The sequence below is a fragment of the Loxodonta africana genome, chromosome 5 (genome assembly GCF_030014295.1).
Source record: "Loxodonta africana isolate mLoxAfr1 chromosome 5, mLoxAfr1.hap2, whole genome shotgun sequence".
Taxonomy (NCBI): domain Eukaryota; kingdom Metazoa; phylum Chordata; class Mammalia; order Proboscidea; family Elephantidae; genus Loxodonta; species Loxodonta africana.
The window spans coordinates 102,919,659-102,945,366 of NC_087346.1; the positions used below are offsets into that span (position 1 = coordinate 102,919,659).

The 25,708-nt window shown below is 37.5% G+C and overlaps 1 protein-coding gene across 18 annotated transcripts in view; it reads left to right on the top strand.

The window, feature by feature from the left end:
• CLOCK (clock circadian regulator) overlaps positions 1-25,708 on the top strand; it is a 144,371-nt gene that overhangs the window by 72,851 nt on the left and 45,812 nt on the right. For 15 of the 18 annotated variants that reach the window (XM_023555062.2, XM_064285773.1, XM_064285777.1 and 12 more), the window contains 4 exons: positions 10,254-10,343; positions 12,686-12,745; positions 14,085-14,233; positions 17,484-17,575. In XM_023555062.2, coding sequence (XP_023410830.1) covers positions 10,297-10,343; positions 12,686-12,745; positions 14,085-14,233; positions 17,484-17,575 — 348 coding nt within the window. In that variant the 5' untranslated portion in view covers positions 10,254-10,296. Of the gene's footprint in view, positions 1-1,091; positions 1,384-10,253; positions 10,344-12,685; positions 12,746-14,084; positions 14,234-17,483; positions 17,576-25,708 lie in introns of those variants that run through there. The other 3 variants (XM_064285782.1, XM_064285776.1, XM_023555067.2) reach the window with 2 other exon arrangements.

Sequence of the window (25,708 nt, forward strand, 5' to 3'; positions counted from 1 at the left end):
TTGATGGCAGTGGGTTTGGGTAAACTGAGAAAATCAATTTCTGTTTGTTAAAGCCATCCACCAGTGGTGTTTTTATTATAACAGCACTAGATAACTAAGACAGACACCTAACAGATTATCTCTAGAAATGTCAATAAGTCAGTTGGATATGTATAACATGAGTTGAGAACCAGGTTTAGTAGTGTGGATTTATTTGGGAGTCACTGGCATATAGGCATATAGAGGTACGTACAATCATATGTCCAGATGAAATAACCTGGAAAGTTTACCTAGATTGAGAAGAAGAGGTCCAGGATTCAGCCCCGAAACACATCAATGTAAATCAGAGGAGCAGGAGCAGCCAGTGAGATGGATGGAAAAGTAAGAAAGTATTGTCACAGAAGCCAAGAGAAGAAAGTATTTAAGGAATGCAGAAGTGGCCTGCTATGCCACATGCTGCTAAGAGGTCAAGTAGGGAATAGAGTAAAGCAGCCACTAGATTTGTCAGCATGAACGTCACCAATGAGTGATTGATCCCAGTGGAGAGGTTGGGATGAAAGCCTGATTAACAGTGATGAAGAGAGAATGAGGGACTTCCAGTTAAAGATGGCAAACAGAATACGATTAAATTTCATTTTCTTTTGCAACGGAATTAAAGCTAAAGCAAAAGGATTTTTACAGAAGATATAACTGCATGAGGACAAAGAGAATGGGAGAGGAAACTAACATTTTGGAACCTGGAAAGCAAAAAAGCAGTAATTATTTTGCAGATTCTAGAATCTCAAGCCAGCTGTGGGAAAGCTGAGAAACAAACTTCTTTGCAGTATAGAATCTCTAAAATGTTGAGGAATTTAAAGCACTCATTACTTCTGGAAGTAGGAGTGAGGATGGGACTAAAAACAGGATGATTTGTGCAAATCTGTGTAAGAGGCAATTATATCTCATAGATCCTTTTCCTAATTTTGGAAACCCAGGCAACTTGCCCCTTCATAATCCCAGCAGAAGACTGGAGATTTGTTCTCTAGAGAGGGTAAAATAGAGGGGCACCATACTGAAAACTAACTTTTACAAGGTTTGAGAACCCAGGCTACCAGGTTTTTTTTACTCTACAGGCAAGAGTTTAGAAGATTTTTCTCTGAGAATTATAACCAGCCTAAGAGAAAAGATTTGAAGATACTGACATTGGGAATTCCCCAAAGGAATATTCAAACCTGATATCCCTGCAGTACAGTGCATAGTCAACAAACCTTATCACACAATTCTTCTAGTGATCTTTCTAGTGTCCCACCCATAAATATGAGCATGTGACCAGAGATCACTAGACATGAAGGAAACCTTTGATGTGAGAGACAAGGACCAAACCAAGAGAGAAAATACTAAATGTGGGAAATGGAGACCATATAGGTAGGTAAAAAATTAAAACAAACACAAAACTGTCATTTAATTCTTTCAGAGAGTAAGATGAAATATGACAGAAAAACAATATGAAAAGAGAATAAGTAAAGCTAAGAGATAAAGAGATAGAAAATGGGAAAGAAAAAATAAGAAAATTAGAGCAACTGTCCAGGATCTCCAACATTCAAATAATAGAGGGGTTCTAGAAAAATAAATGATTGAAGAAAACTCTCCAAATTAAAGGATACAAGTTTCCAGGTAGAAAGAGCTCACTGAGTGACCAATACAGGTGTGAAAATAAGTCCACAACAGGGCATATCACTGTTAAGTCACAGAACGTAGGAGAGCTTCCAGATGAAAGAAATAATAGGTTGCATATACAGAATCAGGAATCAGAATGGCTTTGGACTTCTTGACACCACACTGAAAGCTAGAAAACAATGGAGACTTCAAAATTCTGAAGGAGAAATGATTCCCAATCTGGTATTCAGTATCTAGCTAAACTATTGATTAAAGATGCACTAATGACAGTTTCGGAAACCCTGGTGGTGTAGTGATTAAAGTGCTACAGCTGCTAACCAAAGGGTTGGCATATCGAATCCGCCAGGTGCTCCTTGGAAACTCTATGGGGCAGTTCTACTCTGTCCTATAGGGTCGCTATGAGTCGGAATCGACTTGATGGCACTGGGTTTGGTTTCTTTTGGGTTTAATACAGTTTCAGACTTGTAAGATCTCAGAAAATTGTACCTTCTATGTCCCTCTTTTTTGGGAAGTTATTGGTTATTGTTAGGTGCCATCAAGTCGGTTCTGACTCATAGCATCCTTGTGTACAACAGAGCGAAACACCGCCCGGTCCTGTGCCATCCCCACAATCGTTATGCTTGAGCCCATTGCTGAGACTACCATGTCAATCCGTCTTGTCGAGGGTCTTCCTCTTTATCGCTGACCCTCTGTTTTACCAAGCGTGACGTCCTTTTCCAGGAAATGATCCTTCCTGATAACATTTCCAAAGTACATGAGACAAAGTGTCACCATCCTGGCTTCTAAGGAGCATCCTGGCAGTACTTTTTCCAAGACTCCTAGCCATCCGTTAGGTCAGAGTAGAACTGCTCCATGGGTTTCCTAGGCTGTAATCTTTACAGAAGCAGGCTACAACATCTTTTTCCCAAGGAGTGGCTGGTGAGTTTGAACTGCTTACCTTTTAGTTAGCAGCTGAGCGCCTAACCACTGTGCCACCAGGCTGTTGTTGTTAGGTGCAGTCGAGTCGGTTCCAACTCATAGTGCCCCTAGGTACAACAGAATGAAACACTGCCTGGCCCTGTGCCATCCTCACAATCCTTGCTATGGGTGAGCCCATTGTTACTGCCACTGTGTCAAATCCATCTTGTTAAGGGTCTTTCTATTTCATGGACCCTCTGCTTTCCCAAGCATGATGTTCTTTTCCAGGGACTGCTCCCTCCTGATAACATGTCCATAGTATGTGAGACAAAGTCTCGCCATCTTTGCTTTTTTGTGTGTGTGCTTTAAGTGAAAGGTTACAAATGAAGTCAGTCTCTCATACAAAAGTTTATATACACCTTGCTATGTACTCCCTAGTTGCTTTCCCCCTGATGAAACAGCATACTCCTTCTTTCCATCCTGTATTCCCCATGTCCATTCAGCCAGCTTCTATCTCCCTCAGCCTTCTCATCTCTCCTCCAGACAGGAACTGCCTGCATAGCCTCATGTGTCTGCTTGAGCCAAGAAGCTCACACCTTACCAGGATCATTTTCTATCTTATACTCCAGTCCCTGTCTGAAGAGTTGGCTTTGAGAATGGTTCCATTCTTGGGCTAACAGAAGTTCTGTGGACCGTGACCACCGGAGTCCTTCTAGGCTCAGTCAGACCTTTAAGTCTGGTCTTTTTACAAGAATTCAAGATCCACATGCCACTGTTCTCCTGCTCCATCAGGAATTCTCTGTTGAGTTCCCTGTCAGGGCAGGCATCGGTTGTAGCTGGGCACCATCTAGTTCTGGTCGCAGGCTGATGGGGTCTTTGGTTTACGTGGCCCTTTCTGTCTCTTGGGCTGATAATCACTTTGTGTCTTTGGTGTTCTTCATTCTCGTTTGTTCCAGGTGGATTGAGACCAATTGATGCATCTTAGATGGCCACTTGCTAGCGTTTAAGACCCCAGACGCCACTCACCAAAGTGGGATGCAGAATGTTTTCTTAATAGATTTTGTTATGCCGATTGACTTAGATGTCCCCTGAAACCATGGTCCCCAAACCCCCGCCCCTGCTACGCTGGCCTTCGAAGCATTCAGTTTATTCAGGAAACTTCTTTGCTTTTGGTTTAGTGCAGTTGTGCTGACCTGCCCTGTATTGTGTGTTGTTTTTCCCTTCACCTAAAGTAGTTCTTATCTACTATATAGTGAGTACCCCTTTCCCACCCTCCCTCCCTCCTCCTCCTCGTAACCGCAAAACAATGTTTTCTTCTCAGTTTAAACTATTTTTTGAGTTTTTTTTTTTTTTTTATAATAGTGCTCCTTTTGCAGCTAACTAATTTCATTCAGGATAATACCTTCCAGGTTCCTACACATTCTGAAATGTTTCATGGATTCATCATTGTTCTTTATTGATGTGTAGTATTCCATTATGTGAATATACCATAATTTACCCATTCATCCGTTGATGGGCACCTTGGTTGCTTCCATCTTTTTGCTGTTGTAAACAGTGCTGCAGTGAACACGGGTGTGCATATATTTGTTCATGTAAAGGCTCTTATTTCTCCAGGATACTTTTCAAGGAGTGGGATTCCTGGATCGTACGGTAGTTCTATTTCTAGCTTTTTAAGGAGGCATCAAATCGATTTCCAAAGTGCTTGTACCATTTTACATTCCTACCAGCAGTAAATAAGTGTTGCAGTCTCTCCACAACCTCTCCAACATTTATTATTTTGTGTTTTTTGGATTAACGTCAGCCTTGTTGGAGTGACATGGTATCTCATTGCAGCTTTAATTTGTATTTCTCCAATGGCTAATAAAATCATGAGTATTTCCTCATGTATCTGTTAGCTACCCGAATGTCTTCTTTAGTGACGTGCCTGTTCATACCCTCTGCCCAATTTTTAATTGGGTTGTCTTTTTCTTGTTGAGTTCTTGCAGTATCATGTATATTTTAAAGATCACTTGGTGATCAGAAATGTCATAGCTAAAAACTTTTTCCTGGTCTGTAGGTAATCTTTTTACTCTTTTGGGGAAGTCTTTGCATGAGCATAGGTGTTTGATTTTTAGGAGCTCCCAGTTATCTAGTTTCTCTTCTGGTGTTTGTGCATTGTTAGTAATGCTTTGCATACTGTTTATGCCATGTATTAGGGCTCCTAGCATTGGTCTGGGTTAGCATTGTTCCCTATTTTTTCTTCCATGATTTTTATCATTTTAGAATTTATATTTAGGTCTTTGATCCATTTTGAGTTAGGTTTTATGCATGGTGTGAGGTATGGGTCTTGTTTCATTTTTTTGCAGCTGGATATCCAGTTTTACCAGTACCATTTGTTAAAGAAACTGTCATTTCCCTGTTTAACTGAGTTTGGGCCTTTGTCAAATATCAGCTGCTCGTATGTGGATGGATTTATGTCTGGATTCGCAATTCTGTCCCATTGGTATCAGGCTGTTGTGACTACTGTAGCGGTATAATATGTTCTAAAATCAGGTAGCGTGAGGCCTCCCACTGTAGTCTTCTTTTTTAGTAATGCTTTACTTATCCAGGGCCTCTTTCCCTTCCATATGAAGTTGGTGATTTGTTTCTCCATCTCGTTAAAAAATGTCATTGGAATTTGGATCATAATTGCTTTGTATCTATAGATCACTTTTGGTAGAATAGACATTTCTACAAAGTTAAGGCTTGTATCCTTGAGCAAGGTATGTTTTCCACTTACGTAGGTCTCTTTTTTGTTTTTTGTTTTTTTTTAGGTCTCTTTTGAGTTCTTGCCTCAGTGTCTTGTAGTTTTCTTTGTATAGGTCATTTACATCTCTGGTTAGATTTATTCCTAAGTATCTTATCTTCTTGGGGGGCTACTGTAAATGGTATTCATTTGATGATTTCCTCTTCAGTGTACTCTTTGTTGGTGTAGAGGAATCCAACTGATTTTTGTATGTTTATCTTACGTCCTGATACCCTGCTAACTCTACTCGTTTCAGTAGTTTTCTTGAAGATTCTTTAGGGTTTTCTGTGTGTGAGATCATGTCACCTGCAAATAGAGATACTTGTACTTCTTCCTTACCAATCTGGATACCGTTTATTTCTTTTTCTAGCCTAATTGCTCTGGCAGACCTTCAGCACAATGTTGAGTAAGAGTGGTGATAAAGGGCATCATTGTCTGGTTCCTGTTCTCAAGGGGAATGCTTTTAGACTCCCTTCCTTTAGGATGGTGTTGGCTATTGGCTTTGTATAAATGCCCTTTATTATGCTGAGGAATTTTCCTTCTATTCCTATTTTGCTGAGAGTTTTTATCATGAATGGGTGTTGGACTTTGTCAGATGCCTTTTCTGTATCAGTTGATAAGATCATGTGGTTCTTGTCTTTTGTTTTATTTATATGATGGATTACATTGATTGTTTTTCTAATGTTGAGCTATGCCTGCATACCTGGTATGAATCCCACTTGGTCATGGTGAATAATTTTTTTGATATGCTGTTGAATTTTCTTGGCTAGAATTTTGTTAAGGATTTTTGCATCTAAGTTCATGAGGGATATATGTCTGTAATTTCCTTTTTTGTGGTGTCTTTACCTGGTTTTGGTATCAGGGATATGCTGGCTTCATAGAATGAGTTTGGGGGTATTCCATCTTTTTCTATGCTCTGCAGTACCTTTAGTAGTAGTAGTGGTAACTCTTCTCTGAAAGCTTAATAGAACATGACGGTGACGTTTTCCAGGCCAGGGCTTTTTTTTGTTGGGAGTTTTTTTAATTACCTTTCCAGTCTTGTCTTTTGTTATGGGTTTATTTAGTTGTTCTACCTCTGTGTTAGTTTAGGTAGGTAGTGTGTTTCTAGAAATTCGTCCATTTCTTCTAGGTTTTCAAATTTGTTGGAGTACAGTTTTTCATAGTAATTCGATATGATTTCAGTTGGGTCTGTTGTAATGTCACCCATCTCATTTCTTAATCAGATTATTTGCTTCCCTCCTGTTTCTCTTTGGTCAGTTTGGCCAGTGGTTTATCAATTTTATTAGTTTTTTGAAAGAACTGTCTTTTGGTCTTGTTAACTCTTCCAATTGTTTCTCTGTTCTCTATATTTCATTTAATTCTGCTCTAATTTTTATTATTTGCATTCTTCTGGTGCCTGAGAGTTTCTTTTGTTGGTCTCTTTCTATTTATTCAAGTTGTAGGGATAATTCTTTGATTTGGGCCTTTTCATCTTTTTGGATGTGTGCATTTATTGCTATAAATTGACCTCTGGACTGCTGTAGCTGTGTCCCAAAGGTTCTGATAGGAAGTGTTTTCATTTTCATTGAATATAACCACTTAACCAGAATTAAAATATTTGGAGTTTGGGAGGGTTTGCATGTGTATGAGTCAAGGATGGGAACGTGAAAGAGAGATTCTCATCTTTCTTAGTGAAATTTAGTAGTTGACAATAAAACAACACACTTTTGAGAACTTTTTGAGGCTCAAAGGGGATATTATTAATAATTACACTGAGGTAACTAGCATAAACTCAATCTGTCCAGGCAGCTAAAACTAAAAGAATCGGGAAGTAACAAAAGATGTTATAGGTAAGGAGTTAAATACTGACAGGAACAGTTAAAGAGATTAAAGTGGTTGAAGGTGACAGACGGAGGTCAAAGAACTTCTAGTTTTTTCACAAGCTTCGTAATACTATTTGGACTCTTTAAACTTTGTGCATGTGTACATTGATTGAAAATAAACACTGAGATAGGGTTTTTCTTTTATTATGTTACTGGAGTCATACCAGGTTGGGGGGTGGATCCTAAACCTAATAACTTCTGGATTATAAAAAGACCAAGAAAATACAGTTTATGAGACAGTAGAAGTGAGGATGTTGAAACTGCAGTTATACCTCACTCTAACAAATGTATATCATGTCAATAAATTGGCTGGAAAAATAGAGAAAATATCTTGGGCTAGATTGCTGTAAATATAGTCTTATGCTCAGTTAGCTGGAAAACAAGTAATTTTTGGAAGAATATCGTTAACAGTACAAAATAGCCTAATAAAGCATCAATTTATAGCTTCTAAACTATTTTCGATTCACTCTTCTTATACCCAGGTTTTTTTTTTTTGCTAGTTTGCTCTATTTCTACCTTTTGATAATTAAACATATATTAGGTGTCACATAATCTTCAAAACTAGCTTTGTAACTTAAACTGAATCTGTTGTTTTTTAATTCACCCAAATTGACTCATTATCTTGGTGCTGTTCTTTTTGTTCTGGTAATAGAACCAGCCTCTGTTATTATCGTGAAGATTAAGTATGTTTGTTGGACCAGAGAGGTGATCTTTAAAGCCTCTTCTAACTAAAATTCTGTAACTCTGTGTTCTATCTGTTGATGTTTCCCCAGACATAAAAAATCATAGTATTTTATCCTGGTGTTTGTCCTTTTTATTTTTGCCTTTGACTCCTCTGCTCATTTTCCTTGAAGAACTCTTGGGCTTTTACATCCCTGCCTCTGCAGCCATAACCATATAGGCAGTGCAGCATCATTTATCAAGGGTTATTCTCTTTTTCTCAGGAAGGTACATTTGAAAACAATGATAGAAGGTTTTAGAATCTAATGTTCTTGGAACACCTTTTATCTTCTCTTGTTAGCAAGAATTACACATTAATTTACATTTTCTAAATTTTAAAAAGATAATAGTTAAAGTAGAATTTCTTATATCTCAGAACTATTAGGATGTTTATTAGAATTAAGGTGGTTATTTAATATTTAATCCATGATTATAGAATATAGTATCTTGCACATATAAAACCTGCCTTACGCTTTTAGAAAGATTATATAGAATAAGGAAAGACAGATTTTAGGCCTGCTTGTGATTTTTTTTGTGTGTGTGATTTAATTTTAAAGTAGTAGGTTTTAATATCTTCATGTAGGCATGAGACCCTTTATAATAAGGCTCTTCTCTACTTTTTTCTTACCTTCATCTCTGCCACTCCTCTTCTCACTTTATACTCTAGTAATTAAACCTTTAAATGATAACATGCCTGTATTTTTCTATGGAGCCCTGGTGGCGTAGTGGTTAAGAGCTTGGCTGCTAACCAAAAAAAGGTCGGCAGTTTACATCCATGATCCGCTCCTTGGAAACCCTATGGGGCAGTTCTTCTCTGTCCTATGGGATCACTGTGTGTTGGAACCACCTCAGTGGCACCTAACAAAAATAACAAATTTTTCTCTAAGGAGCCCTGGTGGCATGGTGGTCACACACTTGGCTGCTAACCAAAAGGTCGGCAGTTTGAATCCTCCAGCTGCTCTGTGGGAGAAAGATGTGGCAATCTGCTCCTGTAAAGATTACAGCCTTGGAATCCCTCTGAGGCAGTTCTACTCTGTCATACAGGGTCATTGTGAGTTGGAATCAACTCAGTGACAATGGGGTTGGCTTTTGGTTTGGTTTATATTTTTCTCTAAGGAAAATGCTAAACCACTTAAATTTCTCAAATATGATTCTCTGTCATCTCATGAAAGCCTGTGCCTTTGCAAGTCACTGTTCCTGAGGCTTAGAATCCTTTCAGCTGTTACCTTTTCCTAAACCCCAGTGGCGTAGTGGTTAAGAGCTACGGCTGCTGACCAAAAGATTGACGGTTTGAATCAACCAGGCACTCCTTGGAAACCATATGGGGCAGTTCTAATCTGTCCTGTAGGGTCACTATGAGTTGAAGTTGACTTGACAGCAACACAAGCACACGTCCTTTAGTCTGTGGCTTCTCAAACTGAAGTGGCCATACAAATCACCTGGGGATCTTGTTAAAATGTAGATTGTGATGCATTCTGTATAGGATGGGGCCCAAGATTCTGCCTTTTCACAAACTTTTCAGCTGATGCTGATCCTGCTCGTCTCTGGACCATATTTTCAGTAGCAAGGATCTAGACTACTTGGCAATCTTGTCATCAAGAATTATTTCCTCTGTCTCCCCTCTCTGATTCCCATGGGTACACTTTATTCTTCCTCTCCCAGTAATGCCATTATGCAATAAATACTTCATTATGTCTCATAATAATTTAGATATCCTTCTGCCTACCCAGCTATAAGTTTTTGTCTACAGGGACTGTATATTACATCTCGGTATCCCCAAAGCCCAGTATACTGGCCAGCAGAAAATATGCTTTCAACAAATGTTTATTGGCTAGATGACACACGTGGATTAGACAGTGTTATTAGAGCCTGTTTACACTTACAGAGTGGTTAAAAGCGCTCGGCTGCTAACCAGAACATTGGTGGTTGGAACCCATTGGCCACACTGCAGGAGAAAGCTGTGTCAGTCTCCTTCTGTAAGGATTTACAGCCTTGGAAACCCTGTGGAGCAGTTCTACTCTCTCCTGTAGGTTCACTATGATTTGGAACTGACTGGACGGCACTGAATTTAGTCATAATATATATGCTATATATTAAGAGTGTTTTTTTCCCCGTTTTGATTACCTTATAATAGAAAGTGAATTATGAACCTGAATTTTTTTCTATAGTCCTTTTTTAAGAGGAAAAAAAAAAAAAAGCCTCAGTGTGCTCCAGCCAAAGGTATTTGCTTGAAAAGAATGTTTCAGTCTTTTCTACAAATGAAAACAAGATTTTGAAGTCTCTGTGATGACATATAGTATTTCTCAAGATAATTTTGTTTGTAGAAGTAAATTTTTAAGAAAACTAATGGCAATTTGTTTTTCTTTTCACCCAAGGAGAAGTACAAATGTCTACCACAAGACGAAAACGTAATATGTTATGTTGTTTACCGTAAGCTGTAGTAAAATGAGCTCGATTGTTGACAGGTACGTTTTAGAGACTCATTTATTTTGAATAATTTAAAGCTATTTTAAAATTCACTAGTCAAGTAATCGTCTGTATCAAACTGGAAGGAGTTTTATGCTTAAACGTAACTACTACTGTGAGGCTCAGGTTCTGTATTGGACAAACAAAGCGTAATAGTAAGGTACATCAGTGTTACCTAGAGCCAAAGTCAGCAGTGTAAGCTTGTGCTCTAAACGGATCTCGAGCGGTAATTTTGTGTAATTTGGTCAGAGCTGTTCTGAAAAAAAAATTGTGACAATTCCAAGTGTTTTCTTGGTACCTTCTGGAGTCTTCTGTCTCCTTAGTCTTGTCCTTTTTCTCCTGATCGCCTGGTGATAAGGTGATAAGATTAGCTCCATCCGTCAGCAATTTAGCATTTGTTATTGTTAAGAGTTACTATACTTAAGATTTTATTAATTGAAATCTTAATCTTGGGGAAAGGGTAAACCTCTTTATTTCTTTGATTCTAAGATGAATTTTTTCTTTTTGTTTATTTTGTTATCTCTGAAATTGGGGTGCCTCTTACAATTGGGTTATCATAGTTGAATTGGTAGCATTTTTTTTTCTTAATGGCATGTAAAATAATGGTGAGTATAGAATTAGTGGCATCTTAGATTTGATAAAGTACAATAACATTTTTTCAGCATCTACTCTTTAACAGGTAATGTGCAGAATGCTTTTTATATGTTACTTCATTTAACCTTAAATAATTCCATGAATTTGTACAGATGAGGAAACTGTAGATCAGAGAGGTTAAATAACTTGATTAAGGTCACACAGCTAGTAAGTGATGGGAAATTTTGACCTGTGTTGTAAATCTGACCTGTCTGGCTCTAAAGTTACTGTCTGATTCTTCCATAGTTTTGCAGCTAGAGTTGTACACGGAAGTGAATTTTGATATCTACAAGCAGCTCTCTTCCCTTTTCTATGAGCTAAGCAGTAAAGATACATACTCTACCAGAATTTAAGACCTGAAGGGCAAGTAGTCTCCTTAAAGAGGCCTGCCTGCACCACTGCCAGTAGCTTTGGGCTATGCAGTAGTTACAGGTGGGATGTATAAGTTGTCTTCTCCTCGGAAAGGATATTTCCTCATTGGCCCTGAGAGATCAAAAATGTTTTTGACATTATGCTTCTGTATGGTTACCAATTCCCATTCTAGACAAGATGAAACCTAAGGATGGTATCAGAGAGTTCAGACTCAGACAATAAAGGTCTTAATATTGGTTTCTGATCTCTCTGAATATCATGGAATTTATGACCCACTCTTCAGAAAAATGCATAAAAATACAGAATTTTTCATAAATTCTGGGTATGCATGGAATCCCAAAAATCCATGTATGGACGACTGGTTAAAAAGCCCTGTGATAATAAGATTTGCAGATAATCTCAATGATGAGTCCAGGAGGAACTTCATAGGCTTTTGTAAGGCCACAGAAGGTGAATAGTGAATTCATTTCAAACCTCATAAATTGCTTGAAATTGTTTATTATTGCTCCTTAAGAGTAAGGGGCTAGCCACCAGTGCTCTTGATTTCATTCGTTAAAAAGGCTCTTTCCCTAGGTCTTCCCATGTCAGCTCCTTCCTGTCATTTAGATTTCAGCTCACGTCTCGACCTCAGCAAGTCCTTGCCTTGACCACTCAGTCTAAAGTAACCACCAAGTAACTCATATTTTTTAAAATATGAGGCTTATCATACATTTTCCTGTTTGTTCCTTTTTTTCTTTCTTTCCACTAGAAAATAAGGTGCAGAAAAGCAGGGACGTATATGTCTGGTTCACTGCTCTGTAATCATGCCTAGAACAGTGCCTGGCACATGGGTGCTAATAAACATTTGTCAAATGAATCAGTAAATAAAATGTATAAGTTAATATGCTAAGTATTGTGATATTTATGATTAATTTGTGGTTTTATAAAGTATATGTCTAAGAAAATACGTTTTTAAAACTATGCTGTTATAATTAATAAAAATAATTTCAAGTGAATGATTTTATAAAATGGCAAATACACTATCTGTAGGTAATCACTGATTACTTAAAGTTTGAAACAAGATATTTAAGCCGTGGTTAAATTAAATTCTTAGCACGTTGTTTTATACAGAGCTAAATAAATACGTTAAAAATTCATACTTGTAAATAAATTCTTAAAATTGTAACTAAACATAGCTAAACTTTGATTTTTCTAATATTTATTAGTAAACAAGTTAGTGAGTTTGAATCAGTGCAATCCTAGGCTATAACTGAGTTGATTCACATGTCATTTTAGTATCAGTGTTGCTTAGTGAGTCTGCACCTGTTTTCTCTGTTCACTCTTTTTTCTCTTTTAGAGATGACAGTAGTATTTTTGATGGTTTGGTGGAAGAAGATGACAAGGATAAAGCAAAAAGGTAGTTCTACTTGAGATGTAAAATAGTAAATAAAGGAATAAAAATACATGTAATAGTAAATAAATAATAAATCAATGATTTCCAGAAGCGCTTTGCCCTAAGAATTTAGTTATATTATTATCAAGGTGGAAAAACCTTAGAATATCAGTATTCAATCTGTAAATTAAAATTACCCTTTGATCTTTTATAAAAGTATTATGTTTTGCTTAAACAAAAACTGAATTAGAAAATCTGACTTCACAAAGCATACATTTAGAGGTGTTACAAAATAATCAGCTGATTTATAAATAATTGCATTCATTTAAGAATCAACAGCTCCTAGTGCAACTCTTTGTTTACTGATTATTGCTTCATATTACACAGGGGGAGGAGAGTGAGCAGAAAGATGGCTGCAAAGCTGAAAGCCAAAAATTACAAATCAGGACTGTATTGAAATTTATCAAAAGTAGAGCTAAAAATTATCACATTTTATAGAAATCAGCAAATACAATTCAATTAATTATAATTAAAAATACTTGTATGTAAATTTTCAAAAGACCCATTTTATAAAACACAATATATCTATTTTTCTGTGATTTACATATTTTGCTGCTGTAGAATAGCAGTAATTTTTCATTTAGCACATATATTCTGAGTGCTTCCTATTTGTTAGGTGGCGTGCTTAAGTGCCTTGATAAAAAAATGTGGGCTCTGTTCTTAAAGAGCCTGCAGCCTAATGGAGAGACAGATACGCAAACCAAAGGTTACAGCTCAGTGTTGGAGGCTGGGATGAAAGAGTACAGAGGCATAAAGGGGAAGAATGTGTAGGTAAGCCTGCGGGTAGGGGTAGGCGGAGTTTCATTTTTAGATTTTTATTTATGACTTAAAAGTTCCATTGGCTGGATAATTTTCTTCTTATTGAATAATTTTTGATAATTTATATTTTCACAAAAAAATCTCAGTAATATTCACAATAACCTTACAAAGAAAAAGCAATCCTTGGTAAATTTTGTATTACATAAAACCTGAGATTGGAATGCAGTTTGTCTTACTCCTGTTTTCGTAAAAACATGTATGTCCAAATGCTTAGTATGTAGAAGTTTCTTTAGTGATAAATAGAAATGAAAAATTATTGCCCAAATTAACTGTTTATTGTTGGTAATCTAGGATATAAATAAATATTAAAGTTCTACTCTGTCCTACAGGGTTGCTATGAGTTGGCATCAACTCAGCAGCAGACAACAACAATATATTGGTAGAAGTAAATGCTGTGTAGTCATGTTCAAATTGAGCATTGTATTAAACTATATGCGTAATTAAATGGATTGTTTTAAAACTTTTTAATTTCTCATTTTATCAGAGTGTCTAGAAACAAATCTGAAAAGAAACGTAGAGATCAGTTTAATGTTCTCATTAAAGAACTGGGATCCATGCTTCCTGGTAATGCTAGAAAGATGGACAAATCCACTGTTCTACAGAAGAGTATTGATTTTTTACGAAAACATAAAGGTAAATTTTTTTACTTTGTAAACGGGTTCTGTTTTTTATAACATACTGCTGTCCCTTAAAGCATAATGAATTAGAACCTCTGATACATGTGAATGCTCCCTCAAAGAAATCAGTCTTTTTTTTTTTTTTTTTTTTTAAAGATTTTCTAATGTGTTCGTTCTTTCATTCAATAAACATTTATTTAACCTACTATATCCTAGACCCTCAGGATGCAAGAACAGTGCTGGCCCTCAAGTAACTCAGGTCTAGGGAGACAAACATATAATTACAGTACAGATAATTGTAATGTGAGACGTGCTTGTAAACTGTAAACTTGCAGTGAGAACACAGCAAAGAATGTGTCAGGGAAGGCTTAAACATAGCTGCTTTTTCAGCTGAGTCTTTAGATTAAGTAAGGAAAATAGCATTTCACACAGAGGACATGGTATGTGCAAAAGCAGACAAGCAGGGAGAGTTCAGTGTAACAGGAGCACAGTGTGAGTTGGAAAGTCATGGGTGTCTTTGAAAGAAAAGCAAGAACTAGAACATGAAGACCTTATGTGTCACTTAAAAATTTGTGTTTTTTTGTTTGTTTCGGTGTATCTCTGGGAAATAAACAGTGATTTAAAATAAAGTATGTGTTAATTGAGAAAATCATCCTGACTAAATGAGTCATGAAAAGAAAATTTAAAGAACATTATGGATTTTGATATCAGAGATAATAGATATGAAAAACTTGTGAAAGGACTTTCCTTTTTCAATTGCAAATGAAACTCTAAAACTTCTCAAAAGGACAGTTTGTAACTAGCCTCTATGTACTTCTTCAGCTTACTTAATAATGCCCTACCAGCCTGGTTTGTGCTCCACCACTCTTTGAAATTATATTTGTTAATTTCGTTGATAACTACTCTTTGTAAAGGAGCTCTGGTGGCGCAGTGGTTGAGAGTTCAGCTGCTGACCAAAAGGTCAGCAGTTCGAATCCAACAGCCATTCCTTGGTAATCCAGTGGGGCAGTTCTGCTATGTCCTATGGGGTTACTATGAGTCGGAATCAACTTGATGGCAACAGGTTTTCTATAAAATAATAGTTAATTACACCTCATTCTCTTCTGTATCTCTATAGCTCTAGAAGTTTTAATCCGTCCTCCACTGGCTTTCTTTTCCCTTGGTTTCCATTATACATATTGTATTTCTTCAATCACCTCCTCTTCTGTAAAAAAAAAACACCTCCCTAACTGCTACTGACTTCTCTCCGTTTTTTTTCCCTGCCCTCCAGATGTGGCCTTATCCTTTATACTCTTCCTTTCCCTACATTCTTTCCCTTGGTTACCTCATTCCACAGCTTTAGGTATTGCCTCTCTATTAAATACCAAATCTGTATTTTTAGATGCAAACTTTTCATCCTTCTATTTCCATGTAACTTCTGGATTTTTCTTTCACGTGTCCTCAAATTCAGTGCACCAAAACTGAATTCATTTGCATTTTGTCAAGTCACCTCTCTCTTCCAACTTTACTTTTTCCATTTTACACCACTGTCCTTTCAGTCACACAGGCCACAAACCTAAAAAGACTTTTGGATTTTTTTCATCTTCTTTAGTATCCATATGCAAATTTTATTCATTCTTCTGTAAATGTGCCCAAATTGCTTCTCATCATTTCATTGCTACCACTATCACTATATTTCACCTCCACAAATACAGTAGTATTCTCACTAACCTCTGTGCCCATTTTTAGGTTGTACTCTCCTTGAAATCAATCCCTTATGTATTGTAAGAGCTCAATAAGTGATTGTTGAATGAAATGATATTAAATGCATACATTTCCCTCTGACAATAGAAGATTAATTTTGACATCAGTTTATTAGTAAATCAGTTTTTTTTAATTGAGATATAATTCTCACAAAAATAAGATTTACATTAAATTAAAAAGAAATTCTTACATACTTATCCCTCTAAAATAGGCCTGTTTTAACTAAACTTGATGAGATTTACTTGTGGATTCAAATTCTCTGTTTTGAATGTATATAATTGATGTCATGCTGAGAAGCAGAACTACATGCCACAGAGTTGGTGGCTATACTTCTTAGTTACTCTGCATATTACAGTACAGGCATTTCTGGTATGCCAAATTTTGGGTGGTACTTTAATATGCTGTATTTATATATTCTGGTAATAAACAAATAAAAACAAAGCCCATACTTTTTCACTGCAAAGTATATTTTGTAGAGTATAAAGACACAGAGCTTTTGTAATTTTAATTCTGCTTTATTTTAATATGTTTACTTTTTAAAATGGAAAAACATTTGTTACCTAAGCAGTTCAGGTTTCATCAATTATGAATACCTTTCTCATAACTAAATTCATTAGAAGTATGTAGCAAAATAGTAATAATTGTCATAAAATGTATACCCAGAGCCAGGAATCTCCAAATTCTTCATTAGCTCCCTGCAACTAAAAATATATGCAAAGAGGACACTAAGCAAAATCAATCGAATTATTAAGAGAAAGTTTTTGCCCGGAAATCTTAATTTAGACTCCTTGTTAAGTAAGATATAGTAGGACTGGGAGGAATCATTTTGTCTGGCAATAGTTAGGCCTGCCAAAAAAATACAAACCCATTGCCATCGAGTTGATTTCGACTCATAGTGACCCTGTAGGACAAAGTAGAACGAACTGCCCCATAGAGTTTCCAAGGAGCGCCTGGTGGATTCGAACTGCAGACGTTTTAGTTAGCAGCCGTAGCTCTTAACCACCACACCACTAGGACTGAGGACATAAAAGCAGGCTGGCCAACCTTCTTGGCCTCTTTCTCTGGGCTCACATCCTTATCTCCACCCTGGTCTCTAGTCATCATTGGTTGAGTGGCAAGGAAGGAAGAAGAAAAAAATATTTCATAATGCTTAGAGCAAACTTGATCTAATCTACCTTGTTCTTCATTTATGGTAGTAATTGATGATTTTTATTGTTTGGTTGTTGTGTGAAGCAGAAAGCAATCTCAAGCCCATCTCAGCAAGGAAGGCTATTGAAGCTCTCCAGAGAAAAACCAGACAGACTTGTATTCCCGGGAGACTAAATACAAGAAGCTAATTTGCCGCGTTAGCTTAAATATTTCATCATAACAAAACCTGGACCTCTTGATACTTAGAATTATAAATGTTACTGCCTATGGTGCTCGTCTTTTAGAGTGGGGAGCAAGGAGGCAACCTGTAGAACCTTGGTACTCCGCCTGGTGGTTGGAGTATGCCACTAATGTGTCAAATAATCTGTTCACAGAAATCACTGCCCAGTCAGATGCTAGTGAAATTCGACAGGACTGGAAACCTACATTCCTTAGTAATGAAGAGTTTACACAATTAATGTTAGAGGTATGTCCAGATTTAATATTCGAAGGTTTATTTTCCTCAAAATAATTTATAAGAGTGACTGCTTTTGATAAGTTTTAGCAATATTGTTTTAATATTGAAAAACCTTATTTCAATGTAAAATTTCAGTGTAAACTATATCTTCAATTAAAATTAATTGACATAAGTATTGTAAGCAAATAATACTGTATGGTAAAGCAGTGCTAAATTTTCACATTTTCAGTACTGAGTTTTTAAGAGGGTTAATAAAAATCAGAAACCTATAGCTACCAACTTTTCAACCTGAGAGGACTATAACAACATTCAAACAAAGAATAATATGTGTTATTCATCACGTTATTATTACACAACGTATCCTACTGTGAATAGGATGTTTTTTAACAATAAATTAAAATTCACCTTAAAAACAAACACAAAATAATAATAAATGCAGTATTTTAAAAATATAAAAAGGTAAAATATACATTGAAAAGCAACTGTTCTTAATTCAAGTAGAAATTTTTAAAAGGAACTAAGCAAATGTCCTCCTTTGACAAAATTATCTTTGAAAACAATTCAGAGCATTTTTATTTATAATTGCAGAATATTATATCTCAACAAATTATAAAATCCACAAAAATTTTGAGCCTCTCATACCTGTCAGTTTTATGTTGCTACTTTTTACTCTTTCCTATATAGGATAATTATAGGTAACACCTATGCACACAAAGTATGCAGAATTCAGTATCAGTTTCCATGAAAATTAAAAATAAATAGGGAGCAAAGATGTTACACTTTAGAGGTAATAATTAAGAGCAAGAAAAATAGATGTTGTTTTGTCCTTAGGTGCTGTTGGTTTGGACTCATAGCAGCACCGTGTACAACAGAACAAAATACTGCCTGGTCTTGCTCCATCTTCACCATCATTGCTATGTCTGAGCCCCTTGTTGTAGCCCTGTGTCAGTCCATCTTTTTGAGGGTATTCCTCTTTTTCGCTGACCCTCTACTTTACCGTGCATGATGTCCTTCTCCAGGGACTGGTCCTTGTTGATAACATGTCCAAAGTACATGACGTGAAGTCTCACCATCCTCACTTCTAAGGAGCATCCTGGCTATACTTCTTCAAAGACAGACTTGTTCGATCTTCTGACAGTCCATGGTATATTCAGTATTCAGCACCATGATTCAAATGCATCAATTCTTCTTCAGTCTTCTTATTTATTATCCAGATTTTGCATGCATATAAGGCAATTGAAAATGCTATGGCTTGGATCAGGTACACTTTCATCCTCAAAGTGGCATCTTTCTGCTTAACACTTTTAAGAGGCTTTTTCCAGCAGATTTCCCCAATGCGGTACATCATTTGACTTCTTGACTGCTGTTTCGCTGGGCATTGATTGTGGATCCAAGTAAAATGAAACCCTTGACAACTTCAGTCTTCCCCATTTATCATGATGTTGCTGATTGGTCCACTTGTGAGGATTTTTGTTCTCTTCATGTTAAGGTATAATCCATACTGAACACTGTAGTCTTTGATCTTCATCAGTAAGGGCTTCAAGTCCTCTGCACTTTCAGAAAGCAAGGTTGTGTCATCTGCATATCGCAAGTTGTTAATAAGTCGTCTTCTAATCCTGATGCCATTATGTGTCCTTCTTCATATAGTCCAGCTTCTTAGATTATTAGCTCAGAATACAGATTGAATAAGTATGGTGAAATGATACAAAACCGATGTATACCTTTCCTCATTTTAAACCTCGTAGTATCCCCTTGTTCTGTTTGAACAATTGCTTCTTAGTCTGTGTACAAATTCCACGTGAGTACAATTAAGTGTTTTGGAATTCCCATTCTTTGCATGTCATCCATGATTTATTATGCATACAGTCAAATGCCTTTACAGAGTCAGTAAAACACAGGTAAACATCTTTCTGGTATTCTCTGCTTTCAGCCAAGGTCCATCTGACATCAGCAATGATATCCCTAGTTCCACGTCTTCTTCTGAATCCAGTGTGAATTTCTGGCAGTTTCCTGTCGATACACTGCTGCAACCATTTTCAAATTATCTGCAGCAGAATTTTACTTGCATGTGATATTAATGATATTGTTCAACAGTTTCCTCATTCTGTTGGAATGACACCTGTCTTTGAGATGGGCACAGACATGAATCTCTTCCAGTCGGTTGGCCAGGTAGCTGTCTTCCAAATTTCTTGGCATAGACGATTGAGTGCTTCCAGTGCTGCATCTGTTCATTGAAACATCTTAATTTGTACTCTGTCAATTCCTGGAGCCTTGTTTTTCACCAAAGACTTCAGTGCAGCTTGGCCTTCTTCCTTCAGTATCATCGGCTCTTGATGATATGCTTGCTCCTAAAATGGTTGAACATTGACCAGTTCTTTTTGGTACGATGACTCTTTGTATTCCTTCTATCTTCTTTTGATCTTTCTTGTGTCATTCAATATTTTGCTCATAGAATCCTTCAGTGTTGCAACTTGAGGCTTGAATTTTCTTTTCAGTCCCTTCAGCTTGAGAAATGCGGCATGTGTTCTTCCTTTTTGGTTTTCTAACTCCAGGTCTCTGCACATGTCATTGTAATACTTCACTTTGTCTTCTTGAGCCGCACTTTGAAATCTTTTCAGCTGTTCTACTTCATCGTTTCTTCCTTTTATTTTATCTACTCAGCATTCAAGAGCAAGTTTCAGAGTCTCTTCTGATACTCATTTTGCTCTTTTTTTCTTTCCTGTCTTTTTAATGACCTTTTGGTTTTTTCATGTATGATGTCCTTGATGTCGTTCTGCAGCTTGTCTGGTCTTCAGTCATTAGTGTTCAGTGCGTCAAATCTATTCTTGGTCCCTAAATTGAGGTGGAATATGTTCAAGGTCATACTTTGGTCCTCACGGACTTGTTCTAATGTCTTCAGCTTCATCTTGAACTTACATATGAGCAATTGATGGTCTGTTCCACAGTCGGCTCCTGGCCTTATTCTGACGATGTTGAGTTTTTCCATCATCTCTTTCCACAGATGTAGTCAATTTGATTCCTTTGTATTCTATCTGGCGAGGTCCATGTATATAATCACTGTTTATGTTGTTGAAAAAAAGGTATTTGCAATGAAGAAGTTGTTGTTGGTCTTGCAAAATTCTGCCATACCCTCTAGCATCATTTCTATCACCAAGGTCGTATTTTCCAGCTACCTTCTTTGTTTCCCACTTTCACATCCCAATCACCACTAATTATCAGTGCATCTTGATTGCATGTTTGATCAATTTCAGACTGTAGAAGTTGGTAAAAATCTTCAATTTCTTCATCTTTGGCCTTAGCGGTTGGTGCGTAAATTGGAATAATAGTGATATTAACTGGTGTTCTTTATAGGTGTACTTCTTAGTTACCCAGTGCTGCTGTAACAGAAATACCACAAGTAGATGGCTTCAGCAAACAGAGGTTTACTCTCAGAATCTAGTAGGCTACAAATCCAAATTCAGGATGTCAGTTCCAGGGGAAGGTTTTCTCTCTGTTGGCTCAGAAGGAAGGTTCTTGTCATCAGTCTTCCCTTGGATTAGGAGCTGCTCTGCATGGGGACCTTTGCTCTTGGCACTGCTTTCTTGGTGGTATGAGGTCCCCCTGTCTGCCTGCTTGTTTCTCTCTTTTATATCTCAAAAGAGATTGACTTATGACACACTCTGATCTTGTAGATCTCTTCAACATAACTGCTGCTAATCCATCTCATTAACGTCATAGTGATAGGATTTACAGCACATAGGGAAATCACATCAGATGACAAAATGGTGGACAATCATACAATACTGGGAATCATGACCTAGCCAACTTGCCAGATATTTTGGCAGACACGATTCAGTCCATGACAGCATATGAATAGTATCCTGTCACTGACAGCATTGTACGTCAGGATAGATCCTGAAATGTTATTTTATTTTATTTTTTAATTTTTATTAAGCTTCAAGTGAACATTTACCATTCCAATCAGTCTGTCACATGTAGGTTTACATACATCTTACTCCCTTCTCCCACTTGCTCTCCCCCTATTGACTCAGCCCTTACAGTCTCTCGTTTCGTGCCAATTTTGCCATCTTCCCTCTCTCTCTATCTTCCCATCCCCCCTCCAGTCAAGAGTTGCCAACACACTCTCCAGTGTCCACCTGATTTAATTAGCTCACTCTTCTTCAGCATCTCTCTCTCCCCCCACTGACCAGTCCTTTTCATGCCTGATGAGTTGTCTTCGGGGATGGTTCCTGTCCTGTGCCGTCAGAAGTTCTGGGGAGCATTGTCTCTGGGATTCCTCTAGTCGCAATCATACCATTAGGTATGGTCTTTTCATGAGAATTTGGGGTCTGTATCCCATTGGTCTCCTGCTCCCTCAGGAGTTGTCTGTTGTGCTCCCTGACAGGGGAGACATCGATTGTGGCCGGGTACCAACTAGTTCTTCTGGTCTCAGGATAATGTAGGTCTCTGGTTCATGTGGCCCTTTCTGTCTCTTGGGTTCTTAGTTGTCGTGTGACCTTGGTGTTCTTCCTTTGCCTTTGCTCCAGGTGGGTTGAGACCAATTGATGTATCTTAGATGGCCGCTTGTTGGCATTTAGGACCCCAGGCGCCACAATTCCAAGTGGGATGCAGAGTGTTTTCATAATAGAATTATTTTGCCCATTGAGTTAGAAGTCCCCTCAAACCAAGTTCCCCAGACCCCAGCCCCTGCTCCGCTGACCTTTGGAGCTTTCATTTTATCCCGGAAACCTCTTTGCTTTTAATCCAGTCCAATTAGGCTGACCTTCCTTGTATTGAGTGTTGTCTTTCCCTTCACCCAAAGCAGTTCTTATCTACAGATTGATCAATAAAAAGCCCTCTCCCTCCCTCCCTCCCTCCCCACTTTGTAACCACAAAAGTATGTGTTCTTCTCCGTTTTTTCTATTTCTCAAGATCTTATAATAGTGGTCTTATACAATATTTGTCCTTTTGCAACTGACTCATTTCGCTCAGCATAATGCCTTCCAGATTCCTCCATGTTATGAAATGTTTCAGAGATTCGTCACTGTTCTTTATCGATGCGTAGTATTCCATTGTGTGAATATACCACAATTTATTTACCCATTCATCCGTTGACGGACATCTTGGTTGCTTCCAGCTTTTTGCTATTGTAAACAGAGCTGCAATAAACATGGGTGTGCATATATCTGTTTGTGTGAAGGCTCTTGTATCTCTAGGGTATATTCCGAGAAGTGGGATTTCTGGGTTGTATGGTAGTTCTATTTCTAACTGTTTAAGATAACGCCAGATGGATTTCCAAAGTGGTTGTACCATTTTACAATCCCACCAGCAGTGTATGAGAGTTCCAATCTCTCCGCAGCCTCTCCAACATTTATTATTTTGTGTTTTTTGGATTAATGCCAGTCTAGTTGATGTGAGATGAAATCTCATCGTAGTTTTAATTTGCATTTCTCTAATGGCTAATGATCGGGAGCATTTTCTCATGTATCTGTTGGCTGCCTGAATATCTTCTTTAGTGAAATGTGTGTTCATATCCTTTGCCCACTTCTTGATTGGGTTGTTTGTCTTTTTGTGGTTGAGTTTTGACAGAATCATGTAAATTTTAGAGATCAGGCGTTGGCCTGAGATGTCATAGCTGAATATTCTTTCCCAGTCTGTAGGTGGTCTTTTTACTCTTTTGGTGAAGTCTTTAGATGAGCATAGGTGTTTGATTTTTAGGAGCTCCCAGTTATCTGGTTTCTCTTCATCATTTTTGGTAATGTTTTGTATTCTGTTTATGCCCTGTATTAGGGCTCCTAGGGTTGATCCTATTTTTTCTTCCATGATCTTTATCGTTTTAGTCTTTATGTTTAGGTCTTTGATCCACTTGGAGTTAGTTTTTGTGCATGGTATGAGGTATGGGTCCTGTTTCATTCTTTTGCAGATGGATATCCAGGTATGCCAGCACCATTTGTTAAAAAGACTATTATTTCCCCAATTGACTGACACTGGTCCTTTGTCAAATATCAGCTGCTCATATATGGATGGATTTATATCTGGGTTCTCAATTCTGTTCCATTGGTCTATGTGCCTGTTGTTGTACCAGTACCAGGCTGTTTTGACTACTGTAGCTATAGAATAGGTTCTGAAATCAGGTAGGGTAAGGCCTCCCACTTTCTTCTTCTTTTTCATTAATGTTTTGCTTATCCAGGGGTTCTTTCCCTTCCATATGAAATTAGTGATTTGTTTCTCTATCCTGAAATGTTATTTTTGATGATGAACAATGACTGCGACACCATTCCTACACTATTTGTCATTACTGGTGTAGTAGACCACATGATTGTCCAATTCAGAATGGTCAGTACCAGTCCATTTCAGCTCAGTAATGCCTAGGATATCGATCTTACATGTTCATTTCCATTTGCTATGACTTCCAGTTTTCCTAGATTCATACTTCGTACAGTCCACATTCCAATTACTAATAGATGTTTGCAGCTGTTCCTTCTCATTTTGAGTTGTGCCACATCAGCAAATGAAGGTCCTGAAAGCTTTAGTCCATCTGCATCATTAAGGCCAGCTCTACTTTGAGGAGGCAGCTATTCCCCAGTTGTATTTTGAGTTCCTTCCAGCCTAAGGGCCTCATCTACCAGCACTATACCAGTTCCACTGTTATTCATAAGATTTTCATTGGCTAATTCTTTTCAGAAATAGACCACTAGGTCCTTCTACCATGTCTGTCTTAGTCTGGAAGCTCCACTGAAACCTGTCCACCTTGGGTGACCCTGCTGATATTTGAAATACTGGTGGCATAGCTTCTAGCATCACAGCAACATGTAAGCCACCACAGTATGATAAACTGACAAACGAGTGGTAGATACGTAACAGAAAATGGACACAGGAAGAATATAGGAAAGCAATTTGTGGTGGAGGTATAGGGGTTGCTGAGTAGCTTGCTAGCCTCTTAACCTGTTTATTTGAGCCTGTTATTTTAGACCTTAATCATTTATCTGTATTGTGCATATATATAAATGGCCACGTCTCGCCGCTGGATCCTCCTTTCCCTCGGCCTGCAAATATATACTTCAGGTGGTCTTGTTAAAAAAAAAAAAAAAGCCTTCCCTCTGTTCTTGGACCCCTTAAACTTATTGTCTTTTCTTCCCTTCAGAAGTTCATGAGAGTGGTTTATAATAGCCTTCTGATCACCCACTAATTTCTAAACTCATTAAATCTGGCTTGCCTGCCTCTTGAAATGACCCTTTTGAAAGTAACCTAAATTTGTTTCTTATTTTCTCATTCCTTATCCTATTTTATCTGATTTTACACAGAACCACCTCTCTTCCTCTCCCATTCACCTTGTTATTCTCTATTCCACTGGCTTCTTCGCCAATGGTATGTTCTATTTGCTCTGGCATTTTTCCTCCTAGTACTTCCCTTGTATAGGTAATTCCCCCCCAAGGACTTGTCTTTGGCATGCTTCTTTGTTTTGTAGATCTCATTTCTCCAGTTGTCACTTCTGGTCCTAGAATTCTCAAATGAAAATACTTGGTAATATGTGAAGTATAGTTATGGCTTATTATTAAGCCTTGTATCTCTGTTCTGACTTCTCACCTGAACTTTAACTTCACTTTTCGCAGTATTGCTAAGTCCGTCTCTATTCCTAGTGCCTCTGATTTTGTTCGGATCCTGATTAACTTCTTCAACTCTTCCAGAAGCCACTTTTCTCTCTAAATCCGTTTTAGAGCCTTTAAGACTTCCGAACTACTCTTGTTGAGGCACACCTTCCTGCTGTAAAGCCTTCTGTTGACTTCCTGTTGTATATAGAACAAAGTCCATATGTCTTAACTCAAGGCCTTTCATGATCTGACCCCCAGCCTAGTTTTTCAGCCTAATTTCTTACCACTCCCTTCCGCTTTATCCCTCATGGATCTCCCTGCACTCAATCATACACTTCTCTTAACATATCCAAAAGATAATCATATGTTCCTTTTTGTGTGTCTAAGACATATGGCATTGTAGTTTGAAAATGTTAACAGCTTGAAATAAGTCATAACATATATATATATATGGTCAAGGTAGAGCATTAAGCCTGTCTCTTTTAGAAACTGTGCAGTAGATAGCCAGAGTGTAGTTGTTTTCAGAAGCATTTTAAAATGCACAAAGATGTATAATAAAGTATCGTAAAGG